The sequence below is a fragment of the Gigantopelta aegis genome, chromosome 12, assembly GCF_016097555.1.
Source record: "Gigantopelta aegis isolate Gae_Host chromosome 12, Gae_host_genome, whole genome shotgun sequence".
NCBI lineage: Eukaryota > Metazoa > Mollusca > Gastropoda > Neomphalida > Peltospiridae > Gigantopelta > Gigantopelta aegis.
In genome coordinates, this window is record NC_054710.1 from 26,187,459 (window position 1) to 26,205,443 (window position 17,985).

Here is a 17,985-nt window from a genome sequence, read left to right on the forward strand (position 1 = left end):
GTAATAACAATATAACAGTAAAGTTTGTTTTATTTAACGACGCCACTAGAGCACATTGATTTTTTATCTTATGATCGGCTATTGGACGTCAAACATATGGTCATTCTGATTTTTTTTTTAGGAAACCCCCCCCCGTTGTTGTGGGCCCCCCGTGCTGTTCTTCTTTGTGTTTTTTTTTTTTTTAGGAAACCCGTTGTCACCACATAGGCTACTCTTTTACGACAGGCAGCCAGGGATCTTTTATTTGCGCTTCCCACAGGCAAGATAGCACAAACCATAGCCTGTGTTGAACCAAATATGGATCACTGGTCTACAAGTGGTTTACACCTTCCCATTAAGCCTCAAGGTTTGGAGTCGGTATCTGGATTAAAAATTCCATGCCTCGACTGGGATCCGAACCCAGTACCTAACAGTACTGTAGACCGATGACCTAACCACGACGCCATCGAGGCCGGTCATAATTGTAAAAAGTAACAATACATGAATAAATGATTCCGCACTATGAGAACACTATTTTTTAGTCAAATTGTTGTGCCTGTTTAATGCGCATACTCAAATATTTGTTTATTGGTACCTTCATTAAACATGACTTCAATGTGTAATATCAGATGAAGATTAATTCGTTCAAAACTATTTAGATATGTTAAATTAATTTGTATTTGATGGTTATGAAATTAACATTCAAATAAATTTTCGAGTTTGAATCTCTAATCACTTTTTACCAGTTGAAAAGGGAAAATGGACAAATATTGTATATGAAAATAGTACCCCCACACATTGTAATACTAATGTTGTTAGAGATGAATCTCATTAATTATGTATATGTACCAAATTTACAGAAGAAAGACAGAATAACTTAATATATACTATCGGAACAGGCCAAATGCATATACACTCCAGAAACTGTTAAATTTTAAAGTATCGATGTTCTAAATGTGTAAATTTATATACTCTTCAAAAAAAGAAACGCAAAAGGGAACAAATGGGTTATAACTCCGATTTTATGTTTCCTACCGGTTCATGCTTTGTGAATATAAGGTCATTGCATGTCCCAAACACATTCCCACGGTTACATTCGATAAAACGCAGCTACTGTACAATAAAGTTCCAAAATGTGAATATTCGCAAAAACGCAGCCACGTGCAAACCATGTCACCACTGCACGTGCGTTGTCTGCACGTGCAACATGAACACCGACAGTATAAAAGTGCAGGGTGTTCGCTTGCCTGGCCTCTGTATCTGGCCGACAGTTGACAATCCAGGACATGCCACGTCTCAGTGAACCGCAGAGAAACAATGCCATCGGCCGACTAGACGCAGGCGAATCCAGAACGGCCGTTGCCAGGGCATTCCATGTGTCCCCAAGCACCATCTCCAGACTGTGGGACCGTTACCAGCAACATGGATCAACACGTGACCTCCCTAGATCCGGTCGACCACGGGTCACTACCCCCGGGCAGGACCGCTACATCCGGGTACGCCACCTTCGGGAACGATTGACTACTGCAACCTCCACAGCCGCAGCAATACCAGGTTTGCGCAGGATATCCGACCAGACCATACGGAACCGCCTACGTGAGGTAGGAATTCGTGCCAGACGTCCAGTTCGAGGTGTCATCTTAACACCACAACACCGTCGACTCCGACTGCAGTGGTGCCAGATTCATCGACAATGGCCTCAACTGCGATGGAGACAGGTGTGGTTCAGTGACGAGTCCCGATTTCTTCTCCGACGTCATGATGGAAGATGTCGCGTGTATAGGCGTCGTGGTGAACGTTATGCGGCAAACTGCGTGCAGGAAGTGGACAGATTCGGCGGGGGTAGTGTCATGGTGTGGGCAGCCATCTCACACACTGGCAGAACTGACCTGGTCCACGTGCAGGGCAGCCTGAATGCACAGGGCTACATTGACCAGATCCTCCGGCCACACATCGTTCCAGTTATGGCCAACGCCAACGCAGTGTTCCAACATGACAACGCCAGGCCTCACACAGCACGTCTCACAACGGCTTTCCTACAGAACAACAACACTAATGTCCTTCCTTGGCCATCGATATCAACGGATTTGAACCCAATTGAGCATCTATGGGACGAGTTGGACCGACGCCTCCGACAGCGCCAACCACAGCCCCAGACCCTGCCCGAGCTGGCAGCAGCCTTGCAGGCCGAGTGGGCCACCATCCCCCGGGACGTCATCCGTACTCTGGTTGCTTCAATGGGCAGGCGGTGCCAGGCAGTTGTCAACACACGCGGAGGCCACACCCGGTATTGACTCCAGATGACCTTGACCTTGGTGGTGTGTCCTATCACTTACTCACAATGGACTAGAGTGAATTGTGAACAATCCTGCAACATTTGGTAATTATCGGACTCACCATTCAATAATTAAATCAATTCTCCAAATGTTACGACAATGTGGTTTTGCGTTTCTTCTTTTGAAGAGTATATGAAGAAATATTTCGGTGCCTCCTAATATTCTTATCGTTTTATATTTTTAGCTTGTTTTAATATTTAGCTGCTCATCAGTCTGTATGTTTATGTAATACTTTTGGAAGTTGTCTTCAGTATTTGTATTTATTATCTCTCTCTCTCTCTCTCTCTCTCTCTCTCTCTCTCTCTCTCTCTCTCTCTCTCTCTCTCTCTCTCTCTCTATATATATATATATATATATATATATATATATATTTATATAGTAAAATATCTTAAAATATCATTGAAATAAAAGTGTTATTTGTCACTCGGTGACGATAACACATTTTAAAAGTGAAAATTTCACTATTTCACACTAAAATGTGTTATCGTCACTGTAGAAAGCGTTATAATATGTTCACTGTAAAAAAGGCGGAACTATTTTGCTGGTGGCATTTAAAAAATAAATGTAAATTGCCAAAAGTTATATAATGAATAGAAAAATTCTTGTTTTTTGTCAAATATGATTTATATCTCATCTCTATTTAGTATTATGTATGATCCTCTGATGTCAGCGAATCGTGGCCAAGGGAGTAAATAAAGTTCTGTTCTGTGCTACCTCATTCTGTTCCTATTTAAGTGGCAATAGCCGAAGGTTAATCAATCAATGTGCTATAGTGGTGTCATTAAACTATTTAACGTTCCTCCTCTTATTAAAACAGATCATGGATCTGCGCCTCTACACGACAGTTATGGTAGTTTGACTTACGTCAAATCCTGAAGATACCGTCGTCACTACTGTAAGATTAAATGGTCTTCCTATAGCAAAGGGAAAGTACGGCTGTGTGCTGTTTTCGTAGCCCCAGCCTGCGGATGTGTACATATTGCGGACCACCGTGTTGACAAACGCGCCGAAGATGAAACGAATATCAATCTGAATGGCCCTGTAAAGGCCGTTGTCATACCTCAATTCTACTGTCGTTCTAAATAAATAAATAAATAGATAAATAAATAAATTAATTAATTATTTTATAATAAATATAAATAAATATTCAATTAATTAAAATATAATTAATTACAATGTAATTAAATACTTTCTTATTTAATCAATACAAAAATAAATATGTACAATAACATAAATATATAGATAAATAAATAAATAATTAATTAATTAAAATAATCAATTAAACTCAATCAATTAATATAAATGAACAACAACAACAACAACAACAAACACTACTACTACTACTACTACTACTACTAATAATAATAATAATAAAAAAAAAATAATAATAATAAGTAGTAGTAGTAGTAGTAGTAGTAGTAGTAGTAGTAGTATTAGTAGAAGTGCATCTATATGTGTATATATTAAAAATTAACGGGATTTAGCTTAGTCGCTTGAGCGCTCGATTGAGGTGCTTGCGACGAAGGATCGAACCACCCTGGTGGATCCATTCAACTGATTAAGTTTTTTTCTTGTTACATCCAGTGCACAACAATTGGTAAAAGTCCGCGGTATTTGCTTTCCTGTCTTCTGGAAAGTGCATATAACAGATTTCTTACTGCATCAGGAAAAATTTAGCAGGTTTTCTCTGATGACTACGTGCCACAATTGCGAAATGTTTCATTAATTAAGCAATGCGCTCTACACTAGTGGTATTGCTAAACAATACAAACTTTAGGTATATGCTACAAATGCTGTAAGTCAATGATTGAAGTCGACCCATACTTGACATTGTCACATTGATCTGGGGCAATAGTATGAACCCCCCCCCCCCCCCCAACAACATGAAGACGAAAAACAATAACTTTAGTAATTGACCATTAAATTAAATGTTTTATTTAACGACGCACTCAACACATTTTATTTACGGTTATATGGCGTCAGACATATCGTTAAGGACCACACATATATTGAGAGAGGAAATCCGTTGTCGCCACTTCATGGGCTACTCTTTTCGATTAGCAGCAAGGGGTCTTTTTATGCACCATCCCACTTACATGGTAGTTCATACCACAGCCTTTGATATACCAGTCGTGGTGAACAGGCTGTAACGAGAAATGGCCCAATGGGTCCACTATATATTTCCACATATATATACCAACCCCCCCCCCCCCCCCCCCCCCCCCCCCCCCCCACCCCCCAAAGAAATGATGAGCACTGACATTGTTGCTAAATGCTTTAGTTCCTGGTGGTAACACAAGAGAACTGTATTGATTGCACTTGCCTTCCCTCATTGCGTGGTGTGGCCAACACTTCAACCTTCCAGCCGGCTGTCACTGGTCCAGCAAATATCCCGTGCATAGGAAAGGCCTAAAAATATAATGTACATGTGAAACGGATATCCAGTTTTGTTGGTAGTATCAATTATTTTTTTTTTTTTTTTTTTAATTTTGAAAACGGAAAACCCGTATTTCTTAAATTATGTCAAAACATGAGGGAAAACATTTTATAAATAAACAGTGACAGATTCAGGGTCAGATATTACATTTTAATATAATATTAATGGTCAATCACACATATTGTCACACACATATACACACGCATGCACGCATGCACGCATGCACGCACGCACGCATGCTTATATATATATATATATATATATATATATATATATATATATATATATATATATATATATATATATATATATATACACACACATAATCAGACAGACAGACAGACAGATAGATAGATATTTTCCCTCAATGTCCAGACCACGACCTTAACTTTATTTCAGTAGTAGCCCACTGGGCTACCAGTTTATAAAATCTGGTAGCCCACAGTAAAAACTTATTATTCCATAATTTTAATAATTGAACAACAAATTAGAAAAGAACAATCATTTATGAATTAACCATGCTATTTTAAAGTGGTTGGGTTTTTTTTCTAATCATGAACAATATACTGTGAACTATACATTTATGTAAACTACATTTATAGCATTTTACACTAATGATAATTGAGTTTTTTGTTTTTTAAATAGTAAAATTATATTTTTGGGGAAGGTACCTAACTGCGAACATGGCATAAGATAACGTGGGTTTTTTTTCTTCTTTGTTTAGGTTAACCCAATCTAACTGTTTCTTCCACAACGACACAGCTACACCCACACGCACACATCCACGCACACATCCACACACACACACACACACACACACACACACACACACACAAAAAGACACACACACACACACACACACACACACACACACACACACACACACACACACACACACACACACACACACACACACACACACACACACACACACACACACACACACACACACACACACACACACACACGAATATACAGAGAAAAACAAAACACTCATGTTTTTGTAAGAGTAAGACGGGTAGATGTATATACAGATACAGAAAATAGTGTGTGTGTTGTGGAATTCAAAAGAAAATATCCGAATAGAGATATAGAAAATAGTGTGTGTGTTGGGGAATTCAAAAGAAAATAGAGATATAGAAAATAGTGTGTGTGTTGTGGAATTCAAAAGAAAATAGAGATATAGAAAATAGTGTGTGTGTTGGGGAATTCAAAAGAAAATAGAGATATAGAAAATAGTGTGTGTGTTGGGGAATTCAAAAGAAAATAGAGATATAGAAAATAGTGTGTGTGTTGGGGAATTCAAAAGAAAATAGAGATATAGAAAAACAATACATACACTGTTTATCTTTCGAGCTATTTTCAAAAGTATCTAACAATCAAAAGCGAGTTTGATACGTTTTTAAAAGAGCTGCAAGATAATGGACTCGAATGTATTATTCTGTTTCTTACATATCCTCAAACAAATTAGGTCAACCATCCGTGACTGACCGCCTTTAAGCAAATTTTAACATATTTTTCGACTAAAAAGTATTTGCGCCACGTACAAATAATTGTCAGCTTAACTATACGTCGCAGTGTAATCTAATTCGATCATGCTGTGTTTTCATTGGTCATATCACACTGGTGACATGGTCATCACCTAGGAGCAGCCAGTCGTATGTCTTGAAATTGTTAACACTCGTACATGTGTAAACAGGTATGTGTTATCAAAAATAAGTAATAGTTATGTGTATCGGTAAATATCCCTACATGTTACGGTCGTGGGGCCTGCCCGGGTTCGCCTCGGAGATTCTCACGACCCAAACTGTTGAGATATTGATCGATACACCGAGTACGTGTGGGTATAACTGACTTATATCCCACTTAAAGTCGAGTGAATTATTATATTAGTTCTATGGCAAATAACATCAATAACTAGAAAGTAGTAAATAATGAAACGAAAATAACGTGGACCAGACGTCGTGAGCCTCACATTTTGTTATGGAGCAGTGAAACCGTATATTTCAATTGTTCGTGTCGCATGTGCAAATGCGGTTTGATGTAGTTCTACCAGTACCGCTCTGTTGTGTTAGGGCGGTACTGGTATCGGAATAATAATAAAACTAAAGTACGTAGTTTATATTTCTCTGGATGGGAATGGTATGGAGAATTAAGTACTAAAATGCTATTTTTGAGCACATTTTTGTATTTAGATCGTCTAAAATTACATGATGTGTAGAACTAGGAATAATATTTAATGTCTTTTTGTTTCTGTCTTTTTTAATTTGTTTTATGTTAGGGGAATTTACTGGATAGGGGATAGTTGACACCCCTACCACACTAACTACAACTCCACATATTGCATGATTTTAACAGACGTATCGTTCTGTAAATATTTCAAGGGAACTATTGTGAACAAGTGCGCACGTGTAATTAGATGGCGCTTTTTATTGGTTGAAATATTACAAAAACATAATTTGAACTTTGGTATATGCAAATGACGTCAGCCAGCAAACCAATTTCTGTAGTTGGCTCGTTCTATTGCAGGACTTCTAGAAGTTTTTATAAAATCCACTAGCCATGGGATCAATGATTTAAATGTTTTAAAATTCACTAAACCTACTTTACTTTAAGTTAATACAATTTTACTAAATAATAGTAAAAATCTGATATTTCACCTAAAGAGAGAGATATAGCTTAAACACACGAACTTTGGGGGTGGGGCTATGGGGCAGGATATTCATATTTACAAAATAGACAGCTGCAACATTTAACACAAACATTTCCACTAGCCGTCGGGCATGGCAATAGTAGTTATATACTAGCCCAACATTGAATATCACTAGCCATGGGATTGGGGTTACCATAATCTAGAAGCCCTGTCTATTGGTTGAAATATTACGAAAACATAGTTTGAAGTGTGTTATATGCAAATGATAAGTGTCGCCAAGCAAAGCAATTTTTGTCTTAGTTTGTAACGGCGAATTGTGAACGACGGCCATCGGTGTGAAAATAAGACTGCGAGAAAAAAAGGACTTTGAAGGCAAGAATGGAGATTTTTTTTTTTTTTTTAGTTAAATGGACTTCATTTTCTGTGCATTTTAATTTGGGCAATCTATGAATCAAGAAGATTTTAAATTGTAACTGCAGGAGAAGAAATGTTATTGGTGACAGTTATGCTACTGATTCCCGCAAACAGTCTAAGAATACGTGGTGTATAATACAGGTTATGACAGCTGGGCGTGTACCACAAGGGGAAAATGTGTTTACATTCCCCCAATATGGATACCTAAAGACTTTAGTCAAGTGTTGGAAGGATTTAAAAGATAATGCGTTGCAACCGAACATCGCAAGCGTGAACGTGACGGAAAGTGTCAGTAACGGTCGCGCAGTCGTGCGCTTCTCCAAATGTGAACACGTGCTCATCAAGTATAAGAGAAACAACGGAAATACCTTCGGGATTTCAATCTAAGTTATCACCATAAAAGTTCATTGTATTTTTTATAATTGTTGTTTCTTTTTTGTTTTGTTTTAAATACAGGTGTAGTTAAATGAAAAGTGTAGATGTATCGTGATACACCTACAATTTTCCACCAAAAATGTAGGTGTATTGCAATACACCTACATTTTTGGAGGAAAAGTGTATGTTATTGGTGAATAAAACCTACACTTTTAAGAAAAGAAACCATGACAGTGAGACCGGAAGTGGGATGTAACGAATGATGTTCTCAACAAGGATGTCTAAGAAATAGCGTTTATTCATATTTGCATTACTTCAAAAGGTCTACACAGTGTTCCGAACAGCTTCGGGTTTTTTTTCGACGGCGCTGGGTCAGATTTGTGTGTGTGCGTGGAGGGGGTAGGCTATGGACGGACGCCCCCCTGAACCAAACGACTGTTATGGACACAGGTAGTGCGAAACACAGATTTGAACATCAAAAGGTCATGTTAGGTAATATGTTTTAACGAACACATTTAGAGCAAGCTGTTGTAATCCACGCCTGTCATGGACGCAGGCATCAAATCAAGCTGGCTCCTCCGTCCAGGACAGATATGGGGTGGAGGGAGGGAGAGGGGACTGGCATTGTCTTGTAAGATCATCAAACTCTACGAGATCATCAATATTGCAGAAAATACAATTAAGCAATTTTGCTACATGTAGGTTCCTTCGTTTTGAGTTTGCCAGATTAGTTAGGAATTCTGAATCATGTACCCTGCAGATTTGATACGGGGAGTGCTAAATGACGAAGACAAGTGAATATTATTTCATGGACCGGCCTCGGTGGCGTCGTGGTTAACCATTGGACACAAGGCTGGCAGGTACAGGGTTTGCAGCTCGGTACCGGCTCCATTGGTAGGTTTACGTCCACTACACACACTTCTCTCTCAATAACCACAGTTAACAACTAACCCACTGTCCTGGACAGACAGCCAAGATAGCTGCCCGGGACAGCGTGCTTGAACTTTAATTGGATATAAGCACGAAAATAAGTTGATATAAAATGAAATTGTTTTATGGGAGAGTTGCAAAATCAAGTATTAGTGCAATATTAAAACCCCAAAAAGCTAAAACAAGTGGACCTCAGCTTTTGCGGGAGGGTTCGGACGAACTCCCAGACCTCCCCCCCCCACCCCGACCCCTCCACACACACACACACACGTACCTTTAAACACGGGCATGTGCAGCCCGACCAGGGTCGGTAGCGGGCGGGGGTGTTACATCAAAAGATAGTGAATCGTTAATATAGGTCTGCACCGACTGACAGTATGATAAATTAAATCAGCGGAAGTCACTCACATTTGACACGCAAGAACCGCGACGCCCTGCCCATGATCCATCCGTTTGACACACACTCCTGTTACTGTATCCAAAGTAGAAGTAGTTGATAACACAGCTGTAGTTAGCGACGCTGTTCACCGACAATGAATCGTAGGCCACGTGTCCGTTGGCGATTGAAGAAGGTACCGGACACATAACTGAAAATATTTTAAAATGAAATTGTTGGTGTGTTTTTAACGACCCATTGGGCTTTTTCTCGTTCCAGCTGGTGCACCTCGACTGGCATATCAAAGGCCGTGGTCTGTGTCATACTGCTTGTGAGATGGTGCATACGAAAGATATCTTGTTACTTATGAAAACAAATTGTAGCGGGTTTTCTCTCTAAAACAATACGTCAGAATTACCAAATGTTCTTTAAAAGCAAGGAAAAGCATATAGTATTAGAGAGAAAACCCACTACATTTTTCCGTAGAACGAGAAACAGCCCAATGATTATGAGTCCGCCGACTGAGATCAATCCTAGGCCGACTGCGCGGCTACATCCCGCCCTAGAAACTATCCAATGAACAGTTATCAGCTGTGTAAAGAAAATATTTCTTATACAAATAATATATTGTGACAAATTAAGTCTTTATTTCATGGATACCATCGTATATTTCGTCACTCACTCACACACACACACACACACACACACACACACACACACACACACACACACACACACACACACACGCACGCACGCACACACACACGCACGAATATTCTGAATCAATAAATGTACGTCACCGAATATACTATCGAAAATACTGCTCTCTCTCTCTCTCTCTCTCTCTCTCTCTCTCTCTCTCTCTCTCTCTCTCTATCTCTATCTCTATCTCTATCTCTATCTCTCTCTCTCTTTCTCTCTCAACGCTGGAACAATGATATCGCTCTGACGATTTTCAGATCTCAATGTACATGATATCTATGTGTATGCACTACATGAATGATACGATTGTTCATAGTAATAGTCGTGCTATTTGCGAGTGTTTCTATAAGTTATCATGAATTAATCGATCTCATATCAAGGCATACAGTGAATTAGATTGAGCCATTTGTCACACTCCAAAATGGAAAGTAAACGAACACGTATGCATAAAAAGATGTATTTAAAATATTTAAAGTGGCAGTCGCATAGAGGAAGGAGAAACAAACACCTTAGGAAAAAGAAGAAAACAAAAAGCTGAATGAAGGAAAGTAAGAACTACTGAGTTAAATGAAGTAAATGCTGAAAGAAAGAAAAGAAAGACAGATAAATACAGAACCCGATCAATACCAATACAATGTAACGCCGGGTGAGACCACTGTCCATTCGCTTGACAGGTAGAAGTGTTGGATCCACTGACGTAGACATATACGGTTGCGCATGCGTAGTGTGTTACAGATAGGTATGTTGTCGTTGTAAATGTTGTAGTTGCTCCAAGTATGGTAATGGGCGTTCCGCAGTCAATCTCTGAAATAAGATATTCACGAATTAACGACCAGTCCAAACATCCCTTTGATTCTGTCTTGTGCAGCAATAAAATTTCCAGTACCATAACTGTTTTGGCATTTAAAGTTGAAAGCTTGAAATACATTTGTTTTTATTTTATATATTATACATTTTCAATTATTATTTTATTTTATTATTATTTTGTGTTTATTATTATTATTATTATTTATTATTTTATTGAGAAACAAGTCTTCGCTTCTCGGTTTTATTCTTAAAGCAAACGATAGGAATTAGACGCAGTACTGAAGCACATATATTGATTTAAAGGGACATTCACAAGTTTGCTGCATTGTAAGATGTTTCCGACTAATAAAATATTTGTATGATTAAACTTACATATTAAATATATTTTCTTATTTAGAATATCAGTGTCTGTATATTCAGTGTGTTTCTGGTCGTCTTAGTATTTGTAAAATGCTCAAACTGGAGTCTTCGAATAATTTCGTATGTACGAAAAAAACAATATTTTAGGAAATAAGATGAAATTTAACCTAGTACAAATATTAGAACGACCACAAACACGTTTAATATACAGCCATTAATATTTTATGCAGAAAAAAACATATTTGATATGTAATTACAATCGTTAATGAGTCTCTGTTAGTGGATAACATCTTTAAAAGTGAAGCAAACTCAGGAATGTCCCTTTAACCCCTTAGAGAAACACTGTTTATAGAGTCAAAACGTATCTAGGGGAAAAAACGTGTGGGGTATCTCTTTCCTTTCCCCACTTCTCTTTGCCCATATGGGTAATAATATATTATTTGTTTTTTTCTGACAACTGCATCTTACTCCGTGTCAATCCCCAGGCTTGATTTATGTAGTATATTAAATCAAAGTCAAATTACAAAATTGTTTTATTATTCTTATTTATATTTCATTTTAATGAGATTTAAGAAACAGAGGTTAGAGGTTGCTTTCTGTAACAGCACCACTAGAGCACATTGGTTTATTAATCATCGGCTATTGGACGTTAAACATTTGGTAATGTTCATATATAGACATAGAAAGGAAACCCACTACATGTTTCCTTTAGTAGCAAGGGATATTTTATAAGCACCATCCCACAGACAAGATAACACATACCATTCTCTCTGATATACCAGTATCGGTGCCCTAGCTGGGACGAGATATAGCCCAATGGGCCCACTGACGGGGATCGATCCTAGACCGACCGCGCAGCGAGCGAGCGCTGTACCACTGGTCTAAGTCCCGCCCCGACAAGTACAGGACACCAGTAATACCTGTACAGATTAACGCCGGGTCAGACCACTGTCCATTCGCCTGACAGGAAGAAGTGTTTAATCCACTGACGTAGACATAGCCGGTTGAGCATGCGTAGTCTGCTACAGATTGGTATGTTGTATCCACAGATGTTACAGATGCTCCAAGTATGTTACTGGGCGCCCCGCAGTCAATCTCTGAAATAATGCATTCATGAATTAGCGACTACGTCCAAACATCTTTGATTCTGTCTTTTGTAAAGATAATATTTCGAGTACCGTAACTGTTTTAGCATTTGCATATAAAGACTCCAAATTCAGTTTGGTTTGAGAAGCAATCTTTCCTTCTCTGTTGTTAGTTTGAAGCAAACGCTAAGAAGGAAGGAATTGTTTTATTTAACGGCACTCAACTCATTTTATTTACGGTTATATGGCTAAGGATGACACAGATATTGAGAGAGGAAACCCGCTGTCGCCACTTCATGGGCTACTCTTTCCGATTAGCAGCAAGGTATATTTTATATGCACCACCCCACCATACCACGACCTTTGGAGCACTGGCTGGAACGAGAAATGCCCAAGGGCCCCACCGACAGGGATCGATCCTAGACATCAGGCGAGCGTTGTACCACTGAGCTACGTTACGCAGCCCCCCCCCCCCCCACACACACACACACACCAACACCCCCACCACATCCCACCCCTCCAAAGGCTAAGAATAATGAAGCATTTCTTTTAGTACATATTTTAATTTCAATTATATGGTTGTATACTATTTTATGATGGAAAATAGATGCGTCTGATAAACCTGATTATTAGAAAGCATTGTTTCTTTTAGGCTACAACTGCCTCTTATTGACTTAACCGGCCTCGGTGGCGTCGTGGTTAGGCCATCGGTCTACAGGTTGGTAGGTACTGGGTTCGGATCCCAGTTGAGGCATGGGATTTTTAATCCAGATACCGACTCCAAACCCCGAGTAAGTGCTCCGCAAGGCTCAATGGGTAGGTGTAAACCACTTGCGCCGACCAGTGATCCATAGCTGGTTCAACAAAGGCCATGGTTTGTGCTATCCTGCCTGTGGGAAGGGCAAATAAAAGATCCCTTGCTGCTAATCGGAAGAGTAGCCCATGTAGTGGCGACAGCGGGTTTCTTCTCAAAATCTGTGTGGTCCTTAACCATATGTCTGACGCCATATAACCGTAAATAAAATGTGTTGAGTGCGTCGTTAAATAAAACATTTCTTTCTTTTTTTCTTATTGACTTAGGGGCGGGACGTAGCCCAGTGGTATAGCCCTAGCTCGATGCGCGGTTGGTCTAGGATCGATCCCCGTCGGTGGGCCCATTGCGCTATGTCTCGCCATATAACCGTAAATAAAATGGGTTGAGTGCGTCGTTAAATAAACCATGTCCTTCCTTATTGACTTGACATATGTAATTATATTAAATCAAAGCCAAATTACAAATATTTTCTTCTTCTTATCTTTATTTTATTTTATGAAATTTATGAAACAGACCAAATTCAAATATTATATGGCTGGATGTTCGCTTAAGAATTTGTATCCCACCCTGATCATGCTAAATATGTTCTAAATTTAATATGCAAATCAACATGCATCACGCAAAACCAGACATGAGACCACTAGAACACATTGATGCATTAATCATCGGCTATTGGATGTCAAACATTTGGTAATTTTGACGTTTAATCTTACAGAGGAAACCCACTACATGTTTCCATTAGTAGCAAGGTGTATATTTCATAGGCACCATCATATAAACATGACAGCACATACCATGGTATGGTGTGGTGCATTGCCTGGAATGAGAAATAGCCTAATAGGCCCACCGACGAGAAAGAAAGAAGTGTTTTATTTAACGACGCACTCAACACATTTTATTTACGGTTATATGGCGTCAGACATATGGTTAAGGACCACACACATTTTTTTTTTTTAGAGGAAACCCGCTGTCGCCACATAGGCTACTCTTTTTTACGACAGGCAGCAAGGGATCTTTTATTTGCGACCCCCCACAGGCAGGATAGCACAAACCATGGCCTTTGTTGAACCAGTTATGGATCACTGGTCGGTGCAAGTGGTTTACACCTACCCATTGAGCCTTGCGGAGCACTCACTCAGGGTTTGGAGTCGGTATCTGGATTAAAAATCCCATGCCTCGACTGGGATCCGAACCCAGTACCTACCAGCCTGTAGACCGATGGCCTGCCACGACGCCACCGAGGCCGGTGGGCCCACCGACGAAGTGGGTGAGTTATGCGCGAAAACAAATTCAAGCAAGTTTCAGATCTCTGTGTACGTTCTCTTAGTATGTGCGCTCAGTGGATGATACGATTGTCCGTACTAACATCGATGAAATTCTGTGAGTGTAACTGTACGATATAATTTGAATCCATCGATCGTACTGCAAGATATTATTGAATTAAGACCCAACAATATAATTAATACAATCTACAAATGGAAAGAAAACAGCATGTATTAAAAAAGCATGTATTTAAAACATTTGAAGGGTCAATCCAATCAAAAATCCTTAAATACAAAATTTAAAAAATACCGAAATAACATTTTTTAATTTTATTTAACGACACCACTAGAGCACATTAATTTATTAATTATCGGCTATTAGATGTCAAACATTTGGTAATTTTCACATATAATCTTAGAGAGGAAACCCGCTACATTTTTTCCATTAGTAGCAAGGGGTATTTTATATGCATCATCCCATAGACAGGACAGCACATAACATGGTTTTTGATGTACCAGTCGTGGTGCACTGGCTGGAACGAGAAATAAATAACCCAATGGTTCCACCGACGGGGATCGAACCTAAACCGACCACACATCAAGCGAGTGATTTACCACTGGGATACGTCCCACACTTAACGAAGCAAAACAAATCGATGACTTAAGTAAACTAAATGCCGAAGGTACGAAACAAGAAAGAGAAGTACAGAACACGAGTAATACCTGTACATATTAACGCCGGGTCAGACCACTGTCCATTCGCTTGACAGGAAGAAGTGTTTAATCCACTGACGTAAACATATCCGGTTGCACATGCGTAGTTTGTTACTGATTGATATGTTGTAGCTGAAGCTGTCCCAGGTGTTGTAGTTGCTCCAAGTATGGTACTGGGCGCCCCGCAGTCAATCTCTGAAAAATCATTTTCATGAGGAAGCGATTTTGTCCAAAAGACCCTTTGATTCTGTCTTGTGTAAAAAATTATATTTCGAATACGATATAATATTTTTGTTTGTGAACGCTCGAAAATCATATTGGTGTGGGATGCAATCTTTGCTTCTCGATTTTATTTTTGAAGCAAAGGCTAAGAATTGTATATGTATATATAAATACGAGAAAGAAGAGAGGATCGACTATTTTAAAATATTAAAAAACAGAAATAAAGTAATTTCGACATAAATTTGGAACAAAGGTCTAAAAGTTTAAAGTCCGAACTATATCTCCACGTGAGATGCCTCAATAAGGCCGATAAGGTGCACAGCTTGTAGGGACGAGATGGGTTGCATCCTGTCAAGAAAACCCCTAGAGTGACGGTCATTAGTGTGGAAGGTGTAGTGCTTGCTGAAATACAGATCTTGAGAAGCCGGATCCGTCTGAACGAGAGAGAGTATCGGACTAGGTTATAGTTCAGTCGTCATGCGTTGCTATAGTGGTGCGGACGGGCCCGGCTACGGAGGATACGAGATGGTATCAATATAAAGCAAAGTAATGTCTAGAAAAGAGTAGTACCCTCCCCCCCCCCCCCCCCCCCCCTACTACCTCTTGTTAGAGTGGGGTGGTTAATCTTCCAGTGTTGCTAGGACAGGCTCAAACATGTAGAGATTCAACGCAAACAACCGCGTTCTACAGACTATTATACTTCCAAATGTGACTATAAGTTTAACTACACTAAATTATTGAATTAGATCCAACCATTTGCTTTACTCCAAAAGTTGAAAACAAATAAAACATAATTATATTCATAAAACACGTATATAAAATATTTAAAGAGGCACGCCCAATGAAAAAGGAGAAGGAAACACATGAAAGAAAAAGAAAGAAAAAATGCTGAAACGAAAGAATAAATCAAATGAAGAAACCAGATAAGAGAGAAACAAGAAAGAAATATAAATACAGATCACGAGTAATACCTGTACAAATTAACGCTGGGTCAGACCACTGTCCATTCGCCTGACAGGAAGAAGTATTGGATCCACTGACGTAAACATAGCCGGTTGCGCATGCGTAGTCTACTACAGATTGGTATGTTGTAGCCGAAGTTGTCGCAGTTACTCCAAGTATGATATTTGGCGCTCCGCAGTCAATCTCTGAAATAAGAGTTTCATGAATTAGCGACTTGTTCAAACATCCCTTTGAATCTGTCTTGTGCAGATATCAGATTTGTCGATTCAATTTGAAAGCTCGAATAATATATATATATATATATATATATATATATATATATATATGTGTGTGTGTGTGTGTGTGTGTGTGTGTGTGTGTGTGTGTGTAACAGGAGGTGTAATTATTCAATTTGATATCTTGCGCCATCTTGTTAGATTAACCCAAGTTCGTATATTTATTCATAGCCAACTAAAAATAAAACAAGTAAACGAGATAGTCTCAACTCAATCAAACATTTATTTACAAAATAAAATCATTCTTTTATATTAGTTAAACAAAAATTAACATGCGTTTTAACTGTCTGGGCCCGTTTTAAAACTACATTAAAACAACAAAATTAAAGAGTGATTATTCTATACCATAAATAAAAAAAGAAGAAACCCCAAATATTTAACCCACTAACTCAACTCCGAAGAGATGGGGGAAGCAATGAGTGAAGTTTACTCACCCTCTGCCAACTCGAAAATAAACCCTCCAAGCTAAACTTACAAGACTCAATGGTGGTGTCGAGACTATAAATAATTTAAAACCAATAATTAAAAACTAATAATTCAAGACCAAAACTAAACCTAATTACTTTCCCCACTAATAACTACCATTTATAAACTTAACATTACTCCAATTAGTTAATTACTCTAACCAGCTGTAATTACCTAACAATAACATAATAATAACATAATGTCATAAGAGACTTATACAAATATAGTTATTTCCCTTACATCACTTATATAATTCAAATCCATTTCCGCTACATATGTTCTTCAAAAAGTAGGGAAACTCTAATAAAGATTTACAATTGCGAAAATTGTAAGGTATATTAGCTGTGGGGAATGGTTACATGATAATAGTGCATTAATTGGGCAAATATTACAACCGGTAGTTCAGTATTACAGTAGGTTTTATGACCACCAAAGATCTTGAAGGACGAATGGGGTCAGAAATGAAATTTGAATGTTTACGTTTTTTTTATTAGTAAATCGCAAATGCAAACAATAAAAATTACTAAAAACAAAACAATAACAACTGTATGATCAACAGGATGAAATAGATTGACAGAGGTAATGTCCACAGTGATTAATCGACCTTCCTGGAAATTGTCAAAGGCGAGAATGACACCGTATGTGCAAACCATGGAATGTGTTTCGGTGAGTTGATAAACAGACCTGCGCGTGTTTTACTAAGATGTCTGTGTTTAAAACGTATGCTAGGTCTAATTAGCATATTAGCATTAATATTTTAGGTTCCCCTACTATATATATGGGGGGAGGGGGGGGGGGGGGGGGTGCTCCCACACA

The 17,985-nt window shown here is 38.7% G+C and overlaps 1 protein-coding gene across 1 annotated transcript in view; it reads right to left on the reverse strand.

The window, feature by feature from the left end:
• Window positions 1-17,985, reverse strand: part of LOC121385921 (CUB and sushi domain-containing protein 1-like) — a 39,375-nt gene that overhangs the window by 18,121 nt on the left and 3,269 nt on the right. The window contains exons 3-9 of the mRNA XM_041516713.1: window positions 16,438-16,614; window positions 15,254-15,439; window positions 12,290-12,466; window positions 10,830-11,006; window positions 9,533-9,711; window positions 4,639-4,724; window positions 3,180-3,393 (exon numbers count right to left, since the gene is read on the reverse strand). Coding sequence (XP_041372647.1) covers window positions 3,180-3,393; window positions 4,639-4,724; window positions 9,533-9,711; window positions 10,830-11,006; window positions 12,290-12,466; window positions 15,254-15,439; window positions 16,438-16,614 — 1,196 coding nt within the window. The remainder of the gene's footprint in view (window positions 1-3,179; window positions 3,394-4,638; window positions 4,725-9,532; window positions 9,712-10,829; window positions 11,007-12,289; window positions 12,467-15,253; window positions 15,440-16,437; window positions 16,615-17,985) is intronic.